This window comes from Pan troglodytes, chromosome 8, assembly GCF_028858775.2.
Source record: "Pan troglodytes isolate AG18354 chromosome 8, NHGRI_mPanTro3-v2.0_pri, whole genome shotgun sequence".
Lineage (NCBI taxonomy): Eukaryota > Metazoa > Chordata > Mammalia > Primates > Hominidae > Pan > Pan troglodytes.
The window spans coordinates 100502643-100521803 of record NC_072406.2 but is presented as its reverse complement, the minus strand read 5'-3'; the positions used below and the strand labels follow the sequence as shown (position 1 = coordinate 100521803).

Here is a 19161-nt window from a genome sequence, read left to right as displayed (position 1 = left end):
CAGTGGGAGCCATTCCACCTGGCTGCATCTAGTCAGCCATCTTGCCTCCCCCCTCTCCCTGCATTTTTCTATTACCCTCATTTTCTCCTTTTAGATGAGTTGGAACTGGAAGGTAGTGGCTGATATCATGTATATACCAAACTTGTAAATCCAAAAGATTGTTGTCCTCTTCAAAGTAGTCAGCCACCTCGACAAACTACACCCTTATTTCAATAAAATTGGGCATCTCTTTCATAGTCTGACACATATTCTTCAACATATCATCAGTTGGATCAGGTCTTTGAAACTTGAGGTTCAATTTATTGTTTTAAAAACCACAGTCATTTGTACTTAACTCATTTAAATCAAATGGATGGTCAGTCTTAACAATTAAAAAAAATTTAGAGGTAACTAAAGAAATACAACTGGCTTATATTTGTTTATCTGTTTTAATGTAGCCAGTAAGCTGATTTTAATAGCAATTTTGAATCTGGCAACCTTCAAAGACATTGGCCAGTTCATCATCATGGATATAAATACATAGCCTTCTAAGATAAGTACTTTGAAAGACAACAATCAATTGTGTTTATCAGTTAAAGTACATTAGGTGTTTTGTTTCGTAGTTCTTTTCCATAATAAAATCAAGCTCTTTTGGTTATTCTGTCACTATTCCTATGACTTTTCTCCCATATTTGTGCTTTATAATTCCTGGATTTTTAATAATGTGATATAATTATGATCTTGGACTTTGGCATAATGCAGAGTCATTTCAAACCTTTGGGCAGGCTGGACCATAACTCTATGTCTCAAGGTCCTCATCTGTAGATGGTAACAACTGAACATGCCTCTTAGACTTGTGGTTAAGGTGAAATGAGAGAACACAGTAGAAAACATTTACTACAGACATTAGTACAAAGCAAGTTATCAATTAATATTACCAGTAGTAGTAATAAGAGGAGGAGGAGATGAGGTGACCGTGCTTTGATGGTCATTTCTTTGTTGGTAGCTTAGCTCTGTGTTCGTTGCTCTCTTTTCTTGATTACCTCTCTTCGTGCCCACATGTCCCACTTTTTCTCTTTTGTTTCTCACTCTTTTATCTTTTCAAAGTTTATCTCTTTTCTCTTCTCTCTGTTTTACATAAGTAAATAGTCTGGATAGGACCAATTCAATGCCAGGGACTATGACACTTAGTCATTACCATAAGGGACTGTTGAATAACATCAGAACAAGGTGCGATGAAAGTGATAGATCCCTGTGGACACAAGGAACTCTTGCCAGTTGGTTTGTTGTTGTTGGTTTTTAAGCTTAAAGATTTTCCAGCTTCTTACCAATCATTCCTAAACTAACTTGCACATTTTCCAGTGTTTGATAATTTAACACAGTTGGGCCATGAGTCAACATTTCCCAACAAGAAATTATGGCCACAAGAGTATCTTGCCTATGTATCATAAGTTATAGTGACCTTCGGATAACCAAAATGGGCCCTTTGGGACAGGTGGACTGTAGTATGACCCAATTTATCAACATCAGGAAACCTAACAGGTGTCAATCATAAGCATTGCGTTGAGTAATTGCCCACCTCCTTGTCATCAGCACATAACTAACCACTTGTTTCAGTTTATTATGAGGTAGTACATATGTGTGAGATCATCACCTGAGAAATTCTGATCATTGAATTAGGATGTACACTCACAGTTTAATTGAAGTTTATATAGGCAGGTATTTCCCCTTTTCGCAAAATTCCATATCACATAAACTATTAAATGTTTTAACACATAAGAATTTAATGAAGTCATTTTTTTCTCATATACTCTTGGACTTACTCTGCCATGTAGTCAGTATCACACTTATTCAGAATAACTAATTATTTTGACCAGCAAATACTTTATAAAAAACTTTTAAAAGGAGTCTGTGTCATTGGTACTGGGCAAATACTAAATATATTCACTTGCCCCCAGCATTAATACTTAAAATTGGACGGTGGATGTTATTACATAGGCATAGATGCTCTGCAAGAAATAGGCCCTATTTCAGCACTTTCCCGTAAAGAGTAAATCTACTTGGTCTATTTAAGTAAACATCAGTATTATGCTATAAAACTAACAAAAAAAGTTTAGTAGTCATATCCAGATTATAAATTAATACTATATACTCATCTTTTCATTAAACACATATTTGTTGAGCTTCTACTATGTGTCAAACATTGAACTGGGTTCTAAAGACTCAAAGACAGCTCCCTTCCTTTAAAGAGTTTTCCATATAATCAATCAGCAAGGGTAACCAATAAGCACATAATCCTGATATAGTACAGTTTGCTATACAAAAACTATGTACAATATACTATGTGAGCACAGAGTAGACTTTGGGAGGAAGTGGTAAGAAGTAGCTCCTAAAAGAAGATGTCACTTGAGCTAAATCCTTCAAAATGAGGGAGACAGGTAAAGTTAGTGATGTTGGAGCAGTGTTCCAAGAACACATGTACTTTTTCAGAAGCAAAAGAGGCAAAGAACACTTGAGGAATGACCAGTAGCTCAGTTTGGCTGAAATTGAACTTGGTCTTTGCCATCGTGTATTGTAGCACTTCTGTATACCATGATAATTCACATCAGCATTTTATTAGACAGTCTCTCTTTCTCTCTCTCTTTCAAGAATGCAACTTATTAATTCCTTACTCACTGTAGCTCACTGGGCTCTTTATGTTAACTCACTTTATACTCCAACCACCTTGTGGAGTTTGTATCCCTTCCTCATCACATAGATGAGAAAACTGAGGATTAGAGGGCTCAGATATCTTATGTGTGTTTCAGCTGCTAGGAAGTGGCAAAGCTGGCATTCAAATGCAGTCCTATTTAAAAGCTAGTGCTTTTAAACACCTCACTTCACTGCAGTAATTTTTTGAGTTCTGGCTTTCTCCCAATTATGACACCTTCTTATATCATTCTTTTTTTGCTGCTGTCAGCTAGAAATAATCATAGTTAACATTTATACTCTGATTTTAGAAAACACTCGTATACTTGTTTTCATTTGATCCTCACAACTGTTCTGACAGATCAGGAAGTAAATATTATCTTTACTTTAAATGAGGAAATCAATGTTCCTATTGAACATTTTTCTTAAAGAACTAGTGAACAACAAAATAGAATTTGGAAGACACAACTTTATATTCAAAAGTTGATGTTTCACAGAATATACAAAAATTAACTAAAAATGGATCATAGACCTGAACATAACACCTTAAATTCTAAAACTGCTAGATGAAAACATAAGAGAAAATCTTTAAGACCTTGGATTTAGTAAACATTTCTCTTTTTTTGAAATGGAGTCTTGCTCTATTGCGCAGGCTGGAGTACAGTGGCACAATCTTGGCTCACTGCAACCTCCACCTCACAGGGTCAAGCAATTCTCCTGCCTCAGGCTCCTGAGTAGCTGGGATTACAGGCGCACGCCACGGTGCCTGGCTAATTTTTTTGTATTTTTAGTAGAGATGGGGTTTCACCATCTTGGCCAGGCTGGTCTTAAACTCCTGACCTCAAGTGATCCGCCTGTCTCAGCCTCCCAAAGTGCTGGGATTACAGGCGTGAACCACCCATGCCTGGCAACATTTCTTAGATAGAACACAAAAAAGCACAAACCATACAGAAAGAAACTGATAAATTGAGCTTAATTAAAATCAAAAACAGTGTCTTTGAAAGACACTATTAGGAAAATGAAAAGACAGCCACAGACTTGGAGAAAATGTTGCAAAGGACATATCTGTAAAAGCATTTATCAGTAAAAGGCTAGTATTCAGAATATGCAAAGAACTCTCACAAATCAATAATTTAAAAAACAAACAGCACAATTATCTAAAAAATGGGCAAAAGACTTAAAAGAGTACTTCACTAAAGAAGAGATGTGAATTTACTATGGAGTTATAAGAATTCTACACTGAAAACTACAAAACATTGCTGAAAGACATTTAAAAAGACCTAAATAAATAAAAACACATCATATATTGAAAGAGGTAATATTTTTAAGATGGCAGTATTAACCAGAGTGATCTACAGACTCGTTTCAGTCTCTATCAAAATTGCAATGGCCTTTGCAGAAATGAAAGAGCCAAAATTTATACGGAACCACAAGGACCCCCTGATAGCCAAAACAATCTTGAAAAAAAGAACAAAGTTAGAGGACTCACACGTTCTCTTTTCAAATCTTACTGCAAAACTACAGTAATCAAGACAGTGTGGTACTGACGTAAGGACAGGCATAGATCAATGGAATGTAATTGAAAGTTCAGAAATAAACCTATACCTATAGTCAATTGATTTATGACAATATTCTTAAGAACATTCAATGGAGAAAGAATAATCTTTTCCTTATATAGTGCAGGGACAACTTGATATCCACATACAAAAGAGTGAGCTGGACCCTTACATCACACTGCACACGAAAATTCACCCAAAATGGATCAAAAACCTAAATATGCAAGGTAAAATAATAAAACTTCTAGAAGAAAACATACTGGTAAATCTTCATAACCTCGGATTTGGCAATGGTTTCTTAGATACAACACCAAAAATATAACCAACAAAAGAAAAGATAATTTGGACTGGACTGCATCAAAATTCAATACTTTTGTTCATCAAAGTATTATCAAAACAGTGAAAAGATAACCCAAAGAATGGGAGAAAATATTTATGAGTCACATATCTGATAAGAATCTACTATCTAGAATGTATAAAGAACTCTTACAACAGCAAAAAATAAAAAATAAAAATAAAAAAACCAACCCAATTAAAAAATGAGCAAAGGAGTTGAATAGACATTTTCCCAAAGAAGAAATACAAATGGCCAATAAGCACATGAAAAGGTAAAAATCATTATTCCTTTGGGAAATGCAAATCAAAATCACAATAAGTTACTATTTCACTACCATTAGGATGGCTATAAGATACAGAATAATAAGTGTTAGAGAGGATGTGAAGAAATGGAACACTTGTACTTTGCTAGTGGGAATGTAAAATGGTGCAGCCACTGTGGAAAACAGCTTGGTGGTTCCTCAATAAGTTAAGCATAGAATTACAATATGACCCAGCAATTCCACTCCTAGATGTATAATCAAAAGAAATGAAAGCATGTGTTCAAACAAAACTGCATACACAAATGTTCATAACAACACGCTTTAGCCACAAGTGGAAACATCCCAAATGTCTATCAACTAATGAATGGATAAACAATATATATTATATCCATACAGGGGAATATCATTCAGCCATAAAAAAGGATGAAGTACTGATATATGCTATAACATGAATGAACCTTGAAAACATGTTATATGAAAGAAGCCAGTCATAAAGATAACATCTCTTGAATGATTCCATTCATATGAAACATGCAGTATAGGCAAATCCATAGAGACAGAAAGCAGATTAGTGTTTACCGGTCACTAATTGCAAATTTTATGTGTATTTCACCAAACACACAAAAAAGAGGAGATGTGAATGGCAACTGAGCACACAGAAAGACAATGACCATCAATGGTCATTAAGGAAGTTCAAATTACAACCATGATGAAATACTATGACATGCCTACAAGAGAACATGCTATGTGAAAGAAACCAGTCACGGCTCAGATCAGAAACTCTGAAGATGACAAATGCTGGCAGGGATGTGAAACAACTGTAACTCTCACATATCACTGGTAGGAATGCAAAATGGCACAGCTACTTTGAGAAATACTTTGGCAGTTTCTTACAAAGTTAAACATGCACTTACCACGTGACCCAGCAACCCCACTCTTAGAGATTTACCCACGAACAATGAAGACATGCATCCTCACAAAAACCTATAACCAAATAATATTAGCAGCTTTATTAATAATTGCTGAATAGTGGAAATAACCTAAATATTCATCACCTGCTAAGTGGGTAAATATTACACATCCATAAATGAAAAACTACTCAGTAATAAAAAGGAACAAACTAGAAATATTTATAATAATGTAAATGAATCTCAGAAGCATTATCTCAGTGAAAGAAGTCAGACTCAGTCTGTGTTTATGACTTTCTGGAAAAGGTAAAACTGTAGAGACAAAAAACAAATTAGTGTTAGCAGGGGCTGTGATTGAGAGGAAGGGATTAACTGCAGTGGGGCATAAGGGAAATTTAGGGGGTGGTGGAAATGTTCTCTGTTATTTGTAGTGGCTGTTACACAACTGTATATGTTGTCAAAATATAGAACAATACACACAAAAAATAAATTTTACCATATATAGGTTCAATTAAGCTGACTTTGAAAACCACCTGTTTTTTATTCTCCATTATTGTCTTTCTGAGGAACACAGCATTGAATTTTTTAATACTTTCAATTTAATTTTCACAGTATTAAAAGTAGAAGGAAGTTCGTTTCTAGACCTGAAGATCAAAATGCCTGCATTCTTTTTTGCCATAATCCTATGGCCCAGATATAAAGTCATTGAGTCCATTTAACATGAATGAGAACCAGAAAGAAATGTCAGTGCCATGCTTCTGGGTCATCAAGAAGAATAAATAGGGAATGAGAGAAGAAATACAGAAAAATCGAGTCTGCGGGAAATTAACCAGCTGTCACCTACAGAGCAGGAAGAGGTAGTAGTGAGGCCCAGTTCAGGAGGAAAAGTGATTTTCAGTTTATCTCTGGACTCACCATGGAAAGCACTTTCAGTCGTTTGCATCCTAGAATCCCAAGCAATTGGATCCTCTGAGAAATTGTGACAGAACATTTATATTTAGATGAAAACAAAATAATTCCAAATCTGTTAAATCAGTTTACAGAAAGGAGCTGGTTTTTTACCCTCACACTTTTCATAGTGCTCAGCAACTACTGGGAACAAAACAAATATTTGAAGAATTAATGAATGAATATACTACAACTTGCTGAAGGGCAGAACAATTTTCTATTAAATTAAAAACTCTAAAGGAGAATGTAATATGACTATTGTTCTGTCCATTATTACTTCAATAGTTCTAGAGAAAACCGTATTTCATTCTTTATTGTGTGCTTGTTCTGAACGAGTCCTCGTCAAAAGAGTTTGCTCCAGTGTTTTCAGGGTTTTAAAAGATAGAATACATCTAAATAGAGTCAATGTAGACCTCAGCAATTGAATATACAATTTCAGCAAAGTATGTCCTTTGCAGTTTGAGCCCACTAAAGCTGCTACATGGATCATATAATTGATTTGTGGCACATTCTGCCTGCATCTACCCAATGGTTTATTAAAATAGAATAGACAAATGCCAATAAAATGAAAAGCTCCACTGAGAATTGACCAAACCACATTGCTTTCTTCACACCTAAGGTATTCCAACCAATAGTAATTTCACAGCAGCTCTCTGTAGTACCAGATACAGAGCTCTGTAATCAGGAGTCCACAATACAAGTAAGCCTTTCCCTAAAGCACAACAAAGAAATAGGTTTATGAAATCACCGTTAAATATAATAGAACACTGGAGAGATGAGAACAGAGGAAAGATGAAATGATGAACACAACACATAAGAACCAATTAAAAATGTACCATCTCTGCAGGAAAGCACCCGTGCGTTGATAAAGCTCTTTATGAATATTAGGTACTGTAGCATAAGATGATTAGAACTGAGAGCCTCAAAAATCTGTGGCCAAAAGAGATTCAATTATCAAAGAAAGATACCTAAAAATAGATTAAATGGTATAATCAGCACCCCCATTTATCATTATTATCCCAGTTTGGAGTATCAGTTATCTTTAATAAGATTCAGTGTATGGTTAAGAAATAATCTTTATCCTCACTTTTCTTAATAATATAACAAATATATTTCATATGTGTATGATTTCTACTTCGCTACAAAAATCTGAGCATGGAGAATCAACTGTTTTAAGAAAGAATTTTTTAAATTAAATCAGAATAGGTGTTGTCCTGGGCAATTCAGTTGCTCAGGAACTGGGATAGAGTGGTGAGGGGTTAAGTGTGACAAAAGAGAAGGTGGTTAATAGCATGGTTATTTGGAGGGTGGGGGCGGGAAAGCAAAATTTAGAGACTCAGAAACTAAAGAAAATTATTTCCATAGAGAAAAAAATTCCACCACCCTTAGAGAACATTTGAACACTGAGAATATAAAAATTTCAAGACTTTGAATTAGCTTTTTTGTTGGCTTGTGTTCATTCATTCTTTGAGCAAATATTTATTCAATGCCAGTCATATACAGTGGAGTAATAGATACCAGAAATACAAAGATGAGTAAGACACAGCCCCCATAGCTTGCTACTTTAAGGACTCAAAAGGCTCTTAAACATCAAATATCTCTTACCAAATTGCATTTTGGTTAGTTGTGTGTAGAGGAATTAGCAACATTTTGTTGGATTTTTGTCAAACCCCAAAAGGATTTTTTAAAAATAGGAGAACGTTAAGGGTAAATACACCCCTAGTAGAAGTAGGAACATTACATTTTGAATTTGGCCAATAGAAAATATTTTGTGTATAAATTAAAAAAAAAAACAAACCTGTTTTCAACTTTCATGTCCCAGCCCTTCCTTTCTTATATTATGGAACTTTATTCAGTGGCTAATAGTATTGTTCCACTGTAGCCACAACACTGAAGTTGTATCTTTTTCAGAGTGCCTGGACTAGTTTCCTATATGCAAATAGGTAAACAGGCATTTCCATTGACATCAGAATAAGTTCTGGTCTCTCCTTCATTTATTGACACTTCTCCCTGTGTGTGTAAACAGGCATGTGATTAATGCTATAATCAATGCCTTGGGAATATGGTAAGATTAGGGAGATATATACAGAGAATCAATATGAACCGCATTCACTCTCTAGGCCACATGTAATTTGAATTTATTCCACATTTGATTAAGTCATTTTCCCCCAATCCCTATTTTCCTCCAACCCTTAGATGGTTACTACCTAAATATTTAACCATGGGTGAACAAACGAACCATGTGTTACTGTAGATTCTAGTTCTATCTAGAGTAATATTTGTATAAAAAAGAGATTGTGCAGATTTCTGGGAAACATGTTTTATACAAGATTTCATTCCATTTTTAGAAATTACTCATCCACTCACCAAACCCACACTCAGGTTATCCAGTGATAATGGAAATTACTGATGGGTTTTCAAAGCTCACATTAGCTCCTCCCTAGCTGCCATCTCTCCCTTTCATGGAAAACATTCTTCAGACTGACAGAGACTCTGCTTTGAGCTGTGTCAAGCCTTACCCCAGAGCAGTGGTTCCAAGCATTTTTTTTTTTCATGGACCAGTAAAATCCCTCTAGATGTTTTGGGAACTAAGATAATATTGTTATCTTTTAATTCTTCAATTAAAAATTTAAAAGGCAAAAACACAGCTACAAGAATTTAAACAAAAGAATAACCCCAAAAATAAAGTTACAACCTCATAACAGATTTATAAATATTATATATATAAAATGCACTTAGCTCCATGAAAAAGCTCAGAATTCTTACTTTTTTTTCATCTTGCCACAGATTGCCTTTTGGGAAAAACTACCTTTGTGCTTTGCATAGATAGGGGCTATAAAATAAAAAGTTAACCAAATATTCAATTTCTGCTGTTTATGTACCATGGCATGGGCTTAGGTTTACAATGGCAGCAGAGTAGAGAAATGCAAGGAAGTGAGAAAATGTATGAATCAGCTCCATACCATCTTAGCCTTCAGAGCTATTTATTATTGCCAGTATGGTCAATACCTCACATACGCAATGAGCAGGGGAAATGCCAAGGCAAGAAGATTATTACTCAAAGTTTTCCCCAGTCAAGTTAGTGTGCAACCAGTAAACAATAACATTTCTCTGAATTCAGGAACAATTTAAGTAAAAAGTCACTGTCAGACATTGGAGTGGATGAAAATTTTTTTTTTGTTTCTTGTTTTTTGTTTTGAGACAGAGTCTCACTCTGTCACCAGGCTGGAGTGCAATGGCATGATCTCAGCTCACTGCAACCTCCAACTCTGGTTCAAGCCATTCTCCTGCCTCAGCCTCCCAAGTAGCTGGGATTACAGGCACGTGCCACCACGCCCAGCTAATTTTTGTATTTTTTTTTTCTAAGTAGAGACGGGGTTTCACCATGTTGGCCAGGATGGTCTCAATCTCCTGACCTCATGATCCACCCGTCTCAGCCTCCCAAAGTGCTGGGATTACAGGTGTGAGCCACCGCGCTTGGCCGAAAATTGTTATTAAAAGATGCAGTGTGAGTATCAAAATACAAGTGATAGCTTAGACATCTCCATCTGCTGTCAAGGCTCATGCATACCAAAAGCTTATTAAAATGACCTGCAGGAAGGTAATATAACATAAGAAAGTGGTAAAATTATCTACAGTCTTTTGCAACTAGGGTTTTTTTTTTTTAATGTGAATTACCTTGTATGTTTTTTTAATGTGAATTACCTTGTATGCAGTTGAGAAATAAGAGATCAGTATCAGGAGACTCATATTGGTTTCAAACTCATTTATATTTTGAAGTAATTGGAGTAAGTTTTCTTACAGGCAAAGATAAAGCCTTGCTAAATGTGAAGGTCTTAGGAATAAAAACTAAAAATCTACAAACATGCTTTCCTTTAGTGCAAATAGTGGCTGTTCCAATGGCTTAAAGAATTGCTGGTTTTCTACCATGTTAAGCTCTTTAGCAAAAGTGGAAGTCCAGATGGTGAAACCACAAAGATATTTCCCCTATATTAACATGACAGACTGATGAAAAAGGCAGCATCCTAGATCATATTTTCAATTTAGCTCAAAATGTTCTATTTTAGAAGCAACTGTCCTCCAAGACCCATATCTCAAAGGAGAAACACAAGCCCCAGGATCTAGGCTGCAAAGAGTGTACCACTGTAGCTAGATGCAGAAGCTGGGAGAATGTTAACTGTACTAGCCACTTTACTATGATGTTTATTGGTTGTTTTTTTTTTTTTTTTTTTTGAGACGGAGTCTCGCTCTGTCGCCCAGGCTGGAGTGCAGTGGCGCGATCTCGGCTCACTGCAAGCTCCGCCTCCCGGGTTCACGCCATTCTCCTGCCTCAGCCTCCCGAGTAGCTGGGACTACAGGCGCCCGCTACCACGCCCGGCTAATTTTTTTGTATTTTTAGTAGAGACGGGGTTTCACCGTGTTAGCCAGGATGGTCTCGATCTCCTGACCTCGTGATCCGCCCGCCTCGGCCTCCCAAAGTGCTGGGATTACAGTGTTTATTGGTTTTGTTAGTGCTTGGTTCAAAGTTCCATAGGCTTTGAGTCATCTGCCCCAAAATCTGTTTTTTCCACAAGCCCTGATATTTTTAGCATACAATTTTGTAGAACTGTGGTTGTAGCTAAAACACCTGTATTTTATTTTCACACAGCAGCCAAAGCACCTGTGTGACCCAGAGAAAGGTAGTGTCCTGGAGAGGGGTCTTAGAAGGTTGTTAGAAGGAATTGTAATTGGGTTTGCAGCGGCATCTAGAGGAAATGGCTCCTGATGTGATCTGTTTCTTGGCATTGAAGGGTCTCTGGCTTGGAGAAAGGCAATGCATCAAGCTATCGTAATTTAATGGGAAAGGAGAGAAAAAAAACAGTAAAGAATATTTAGTTCCCTCATTTCTAATTATGTGTTCCTTCTGTAATCTTCTAATCCAGGGTTGGTATATAGAATTCCTCTCAAATGCCAACTCCAATTGACTGGTGGTGGCTGCCTGAGGCACGGAAGGGAGAAGGATGCTGAGGCCCTGTTGGGCTTCCTGGAAAGAATGCCACAATTGATTAGTGATGTCTGTCAGGAGTTGCTGCACCTGTGTCACCCCCATAATATGTGATACAGTTGGGGAAATTTGCCCAGCAAGATGAATGATCTGGGAAGACAACCAGACTTGGTTCTGGAATTGATACATTTACCTTCCTTTGAAAATGAACAAATGGATTCTTAGATAACCAGTATATCTCTGTCAGTTTCACCTGAAGCTGCTCATTTGGGTGAGCTGAGAAAGTGGAGTGTTTAAACCAGCAATGCTAAAGACATTAGAAGTCCTAACAGCAACAATGCTACTTAACTGAAAAAGCACCACTTAAAGGATCCTACCATTCATTATCTTTTGACTTGTCATGCATTGAGAAACTGTGGAGTATTTACTGTCCCTTTCCCCTCACCTTACTTAGTACTTGCCATATTTCTTCAACTATAAGATGCCACTCCATCAGTATACACCAGGAGATAGTCAAGATGTAGTTTTCACATGTGTGAACTTGGTTATTTCTGGTGCTCTTGGAGTGGGCAGCTGTAACTTCTTGATATTTAAACTAACAAATTATTTAAGAACAATTTGAGGAAAGAATATGAGGTCTAGTTGCTGTCTGAAAACCTTTCTTTCCCAGTGAAGAGAAAAAAGCATAATCCATACTTGCAGAACAGTGTCAGCAGCTCAGAAGAAAACCCAAGAAAAAATAATTCAGTGGAACATCCTTGTAAGAAATGCCACATTGCCAGTGTTTTAGACAGCACAGAGGACAGACTGCATAGGAAGTGCATGGATATCAGACATCAGCATGTCTGAGTTAAAGAGTGGTTCAGAGAAGTCCATCTCTAAATGCGAGCCTTTAGAATGGCTTCACCAATGTATTTCTCTTTTATTTCCTTTTTATGTTTGCAAAAGATACATGTAGATAAATATGAAAGAACTTTTCTATTAAGTATAAAATAAAGTTTTGTGTCATGTTGACACCATTTTTTCTTTCTCATTGGTACATAAAATATTGATGTGTTTTATGGTGCCTTAGATTCAATGAAATGTGGCATAATTTGCATTCATGGTATAAGTGAGGAAATGTAGCAGGAAAAACTTGATTATTCATTGTCCAGTCTCCCTGATCACATTAGTTGCACATCTAGAATTAGAATTTATAAAACCTTAATTCTTGCCTACCCACTTGAATGTCACCTGTTGCCATGTTTCAGAAAGGTTTGTTTAAGTAACCAAATTATGGGCTGGATGGCTGAATAGGTCAGCCTAAAATAAAGCCAGACAAATGACTGTTCTCTATGGGGAAATGTCTCCTAGTCCAGGGACGCACTGTAGCTTTAGCATAGATATGAAAGGAAGAATGGACATTATTTGAATTATTTTGCAAATAATCAACTATCATTTTGTGAAAATACTCAGCCTACTTGTCTGCCTACCTCTTTCCTTTCATCTTTAATTTCATTTTCACACCAAAAGCACTTTTTTGTGTGAACTTTTACAATTAGTAATCATGATGCAAAGAAACTATTAGGCTGAACCATATACAAATTGACAATATTTTCCCATTTTTGACCTACAGAATCAGCAAGTTTATGTGGTTCAACTTAATACATGACAGGAGACAGTCATTAAAGCAGTGCACAGTCTGAGGCCAGAGGATACCCCTTCATTCATCATTATTAAGAGTCTTCTAAATACAATAGTTCCTCCGTTGGAGCTTCTCCTCAGCTATATGGGGAGCCTCTGAATAATACTTTTTGTGTAGGTTTTCTGTCAAGACCTTCGTTTGATCAACTGTGTACAATATCTTTTTTTAACTCAATAAACATTTATTGCACACTTTCATATGGTCCAGGCACTGTTCTCAGCCTTGGATACAAAGATCAGTGAGTCAGAGTCCCTATTCTTAGAAGCTTGCAGTCTAGGAGGAGAGGAGACAGGCATGGACATCATTACAGTGCGAAATAGCAAGTAATAAAATAGATAGAAATAACATGCTGAAAAGGCACTGACCTTGCCTGGCTGAGCAAGAATGCCTCAGAGCAGGTGATGTTTACACTGAGTCTTGAAGGATGAGCAATTTACTTGTCAGCAAAGAGGAGGAATAATGCAACATCACCCGGCAAAATGGTTTGTTCCAAGCCACAGAAGTACAAGAAAAAGAACCTGAGTTTGAATATAGATAGGACAAAGGCGAGAGAAGTGGCAAGGACAAGGGTGACAAAGGTGAGAGAAGTGGCACGAGGTGAGATTTTAATGGAAGTAAGATCCTGGTTATGAAGAGCTCTCCATGAGGGGCTTTGGCGTTTGCATTTTATATAACAAAACACATTGACATGGGTTTAAATTGCTTAGAAATAAAACCACTTCTTCAGCTTTATTTATATACCCAGTCCAGTTATCGCCTAAGTTTATAGAAACATTGCATTTGCTACTCTAGAGCAGGCAAGAGTTCTTTCTGACCAGGCCTGGCACACATGTGAGCCAAAGCAACCTGGATTTGCAAGGGGTTGTTTCAGCCCTGACATCTCTCTTAAACACAGTCATTGAGCTGTGGTTCCTCACTGTGGCTGAAAGCATAGCCAAAGGCTGCATTATTGTGAGATTGTGGCTTTGACAATTACGTGCTCCTCCACTGCAGGGCTCTTACTTTACATGGGTGAAGGAGCTTGCCAATACATGCTCCATGTTTTCATATTTTCCTCATTGGGTAATTGCAAAATGGGTGATTCCACCTAAATGCAGTGAGATTGATTTCATCCAAACTGCCGACTGGCTAATCAGTGGCCCAGTTTTCCAGCCATGTGATCTGGCATCTGGCATTTACCACTCATCAAATTAAATTACACAGCACCAATAAATTACCACCTCATGACTGGGCAAAACCTTTTTCCTTAAACTCCTTCCTGGTTAATACTTGTGCAATGTTTAATAGTGCCACAGTTTATCTACACAGGGATGTCAACAGGAATGTATCAAAATTTTACCACAAATGGAGATTTATGTATATGCAAATTATACATAGACACACACATATATATGTATAGATATGAATATGTGTGAATGCATTATTCTATTGATGTGAATTTTCCAGATGCCTAAAGCTAAGTGACTAATCAAAAATTTTTGTTTTGTTTTACTTAATCGAGTCTTTATGGAAATATTTCTGAAAGTGCTGGAAATGTAAGTTCTAGAGTCAGCCTGCTCTGTTCGAATCCCTGTTTCTTTATCTACTGACTTCCTGTCTTTGGGCAAGTAATAATCTTTCTGAGCCTCAACTTTCTTATGTATAAAATAAGAACAATAGTAACCACCTCATAGGGTTGCTATGTGAATTAAATGGGGTGTGCATATACAGCATTTGATAGGCAGTGGACATTCAAGAAATGCTAGCAATGAATATTTTATGCATATTAGAATTGCTTCTTGAAAGCTGGGGCCATCATGGTGAACATTAATGATTGTAGGACAACTAATAACTGATGCCCTCAGCTCCTATTAAGAGCCAGAAAGTTATTTGCCTCTCCATTTAATTGCCCCAGTCTGCCAGGATTCTTCCCAGTCTTGTCTGGGTTTTGAGTTTTTATATAGCATCCCAATATGGTTTGGCTCTGTGTCCCCATCCAAGTCTCATCTTGAACTGTAATCCCCATAATCCCCATGTGTTGAGGGAGGTACCTGGTGGGAGGTGATTGGATCATGTTGGCAGTTTCCGCTATTCTGTGCTCATGATAGTGAGTGAGTTTTCATGAGATCTGATGGTTTTGTAAGTGTTTGACAGTTCCTCCTTCACATGCTCTCTCTCTCTCTTGCCTGCTGCCATGTAAGACGTGCCTGCTTCCCCTTCTGCCATGATTATAAGTTTCTCGAGGACTCCTCAGCCATTTGGAACTGTGAGTCAATTAAACCTCTTTTCTTTATAAATTACCCAGTCTCAGGGAAGTTCTTAATAGCAGTGTGAGAATGAACTAATACATATCCCTTGCTATTAGACTATTGGTTATCACATTCTGAAATCACTAATATCTAGAATCCTAGCCATTTTCTTCCTCCTGTAGTGTTTTACTGACAAATCAAATAATCCAACTTGATAAAATTCTATCTAAAGCAGGTTAAAAGCTCTAATTGATCACCCAAGTCTGTTCTTCAGTGACTGCACTATGTGCTGCCTCTTTTAGCCACTCAAAGATCTTGTCTGCTGATTTCAAGATTATCAGCTATGTTTGTGATAGATGATGTTGCTGTAAGAGACCTCCAGAAACATGAGAGGATACTCTTAATATTTCACGTTTGTATCTCAGTGACACAGGTCTACAGAGGCCCATGTCTTTAGAGGTTCAACAGGGAAATAATAGTACCATCTCTTTTAAAAAAGCAAATATAACATATAAATAAAAAATATCTATGGCAAAGTTTTTCTGCTTTAAGAAAACTGCAGGCTCTGTAAGCCAGGCATGGTGGCTTACGCCTGTAATCCCAACACTTTGGGAAGCCAAGACAGGAGAATAGCTTGAGGCCAGGAGTTCAAGACCAGCCTGGGCAACATAGTAAAACCCCATCTCTAAATTTTTTTTTAATTAGTCAGGCATGGTGGTGTGCACTTACAGTCCTAGCTACCAGGAAGCTAAGGCAGGAGAATCTCTTGGCCTAGGAGTTCAAGAGTACAGTGAGCTATGATCATGCCATGGCACTTCAGCCTGGGCAACAGAGCAAGACCCTATCTCTAGAAGAAAAAAAAAACTGTAAGGGAATATACTGACTCAGCCTATCTAGAACCAAAGATCTCAGCACCATAATTTAAATAGAATTTATTACATTTCTTGATTTTTTTTTCCTGATTTTTAAATGAGTAAATCCTCATGGGCCTTACTCTATTACTATCCATGAAAACACTGTATAAGAGACACTGTATCATCTCAGTGTCCAACATAACTACATTCACCTCCCACTCATTCTCCTTACTGCAAATGCTTATTAGCCATCATCCATCCAAATTTTGAGAATATTTTCTCCAGAAAATCAATCTCTGTGTCTTTTTTCATACTTTCAGATATGAAAATAAAAAGCTGTTTAAAAAGACTGCTTTGGGGTCAGTCTACTCTCAGGACTGAAATTTCCTTAAGGACAAGGTTGTGAAATTTTAAAATTCTCCTGCTCCAATGCTCAGCGTGGAGCCTGGGCCAGAACAGCGCTCAGGAAATATGTGAGGAAGAAGGAACCATGGGATGAGGAGTAGTGGAGAGAAACTGAAGAAGGATGTATTGGTCAATTTGGGCTGCTATAGCAAAATACCATAGAGTGGGTGGCTGATAAACAGAAATTTCTTTCTCGCAGTTCTGGGGTCTGGGAAGAGCAAGATCAAGGCACTGGCAGATCCAGTGTCTGGTGAGAGCCCTCATTCTCATAGATGGCACCTCTGGCTGTGTCCTCACATGGTGGAAAGGACCAACAAGCTTCCTTGGGCCTGTTTTATAAGGAGCTAATTCCATTCATGAGGACTTTGCCCATGACCTAATCACCTCCCAAAATGCCCCACCTTCTAATATCATCACCTCGGGGGTTAGGACTTCAACATATGAATTTCAGGGGGATAAACCTTCAGACTATAGCCCCTACTAATTTTGAAGTTCAACCCACTTCTGATTATCTTATCTAATAACTGAAAATTTAAACATTTAAGAATATAAATATAAACACTTGAACTGGGGTTGAGGGGAGTTTAGTGAGTCTTGGTTTGTTTTTTGTTTCTTGTGTGTGCGTTTTTTTTTTGTTTGTTTGGTGCTTCTTGTGAGAAATCTTGATTTCTCCAGGTAGACTAACCTTTTCCAGGTGGGTGTTGCCATGACAGCACAATAGAGCACAGAATGTCAATTGCAATCCTCTTTTTACTTTTTCAGGTTACAAATGCTGCTGCCAACTGTCCTGGCCAAATGACTCTGCATCACAAACCTTTCCTTGCATGTGGAGGGGATGGATTTACTCAGTCCAACTTTGATGGCTGCATCACTTCTGCCCTATGTGTTCTGGAAGCTTTAAAGAATTATATTTAGTGCCTATATCCTTATTCTCTACATGTGTATTGGGTTTTTATTTTCACAATTTTCTGTTATTGATTATTTTGTTTTCTATTTTGCTAAGAAAAATTACTGGAAAATTGTTCTTCACTTATTGTCATTTTTCATGTGGAGTATAAAATCAATTTTGTAATTTTGATAGTTACAACCCATGCTAGAATGGAAATTCCTCACGCATTGCACCTTCCCTACTTTTCTGAATTGCTATGACTACTCCTTGTTGGAGGAAAAGTGGTACTTAAAAAATAACAAACGACTCTCTCAAAAAAATTACATTAAATCACAATAACAGTTTATGTGCCAAAAACTTGATTATCCTTATGAAAATTTCAATTCTGAATAAAGAATAATCACATTATCAAAGCCCCATCTTAAGTCTTCGGATGTGTCCTTGAATCAATATTTTTGCAAATTATACAAAACAAGATTTTTCCAAAATGTAGGTAACAGAGTGTAATTCTTATTTCTCATTTATACCCCAAGTTATTAAGTGATCCTGAATTGTAGGTCATATATGTCATCATCTTAGTGTGGAGGGCAACTTGACTGACAAAGAGACCTTCCTTCAGATTTTCAGAAAGTATAAGATTCCACATGATTTTCCCAGCCACACAGTACTTTTTAACTTTAAAACAAATTCCAGTCCTAATATGAAAGATAAAAATTAAATAGAAACAGAGAGAAAGTATATCGATCCTTACCTTTTGCTATCTTTTATAGCTGTTGCTGTTACTTTATGGGCTCTCCAGTATGTGCTGTGGCATTTAGACTGTGTCGTGTTTAATGAATTTAACACAACAAAAAATTTACTGAACCAGAAAATAGATGCACTTAAAATAGTTCAATATTTGCCAAGTTGGTGGTTCAGCATATCACCCACATGCTTCAGTGACCTGACCCCACGACTTGCTAGCTGGAGAGAAATCAATCTCCAGCCTTCCAAACCAGCTACCTGTTGCTAATTTGAAAAGCAAAATGATGAGTTCTGTTTCGGCATTTTGAAAGGAGAAAAATCATTGCAGCCTCTCAAACTAACAAAAGTTCAACAAAAGACTTCTTACTGTAATAGTGTTTAAAGTTTCACACTTACATGTCCACTGTCATACATACACATACACAGGCACAGGCAGAACTTGCTTCTATAGCTGCAAAGTGGGTTTTATGACCCTATAGCATATTATTATATGTTTCCTCTTAGCAATAAATTGGTGAAAAACTTAAATGCCAACATGTGGTTAATGTCACTTATTTTGAAAGCAGAGAGAGGAAGAAGGAAATTTGTAGTCTCTGTAAAATGATGAAAAATAGTGATTTTTTGTTATTTTGGCCCATATTTGACTAACATTTGTCTTTATTTATATTTTTTAAATTTTAAATTTAGGGATACAT

The 19161-nt window shown here is 36.9% G+C and overlaps 1 protein-coding gene and 1 long non-coding RNA gene across 5 annotated transcripts in view; one reads left to right on the top strand and one right to left on the bottom strand.

Annotated features, from left to right (window-relative positions):
• The window catches only part of LOC134807072 (uncharacterized), a 424271-nt gene that overhangs the window by 234569 nt on the left and 170541 nt on the right, over nucleotides 1–19161 (bottom strand). The window lies entirely within an intron of this gene.
• RNLS (renalase, FAD dependent amine oxidase) overlaps nucleotides 1–19161 on the top strand; it is a 399013-nt gene that overhangs the window by 278578 nt on the left and 101274 nt on the right. The window contains exons 7-8 of one of the 4 annotated variants that reach the window (XM_054659767.2): nucleotides 15527–15591; nucleotides 17596–18141. The exons of 2 other annotated variants lie outside the window; for them this stretch is intronic. In XM_054659767.2, coding sequence (XP_054515742.1) covers nucleotides 15527–15553 — 27 coding nt within the window. In that variant the 3' untranslated portion in view covers nucleotides 15554–15591; nucleotides 17596–18141. Of the gene's footprint in view, nucleotides 1–15526; nucleotides 15592–17595; nucleotides 18142–19161 lie in introns of those variants that run through there. One more of the 4 variants, XM_507898.8, reaches the window with a different exon arrangement.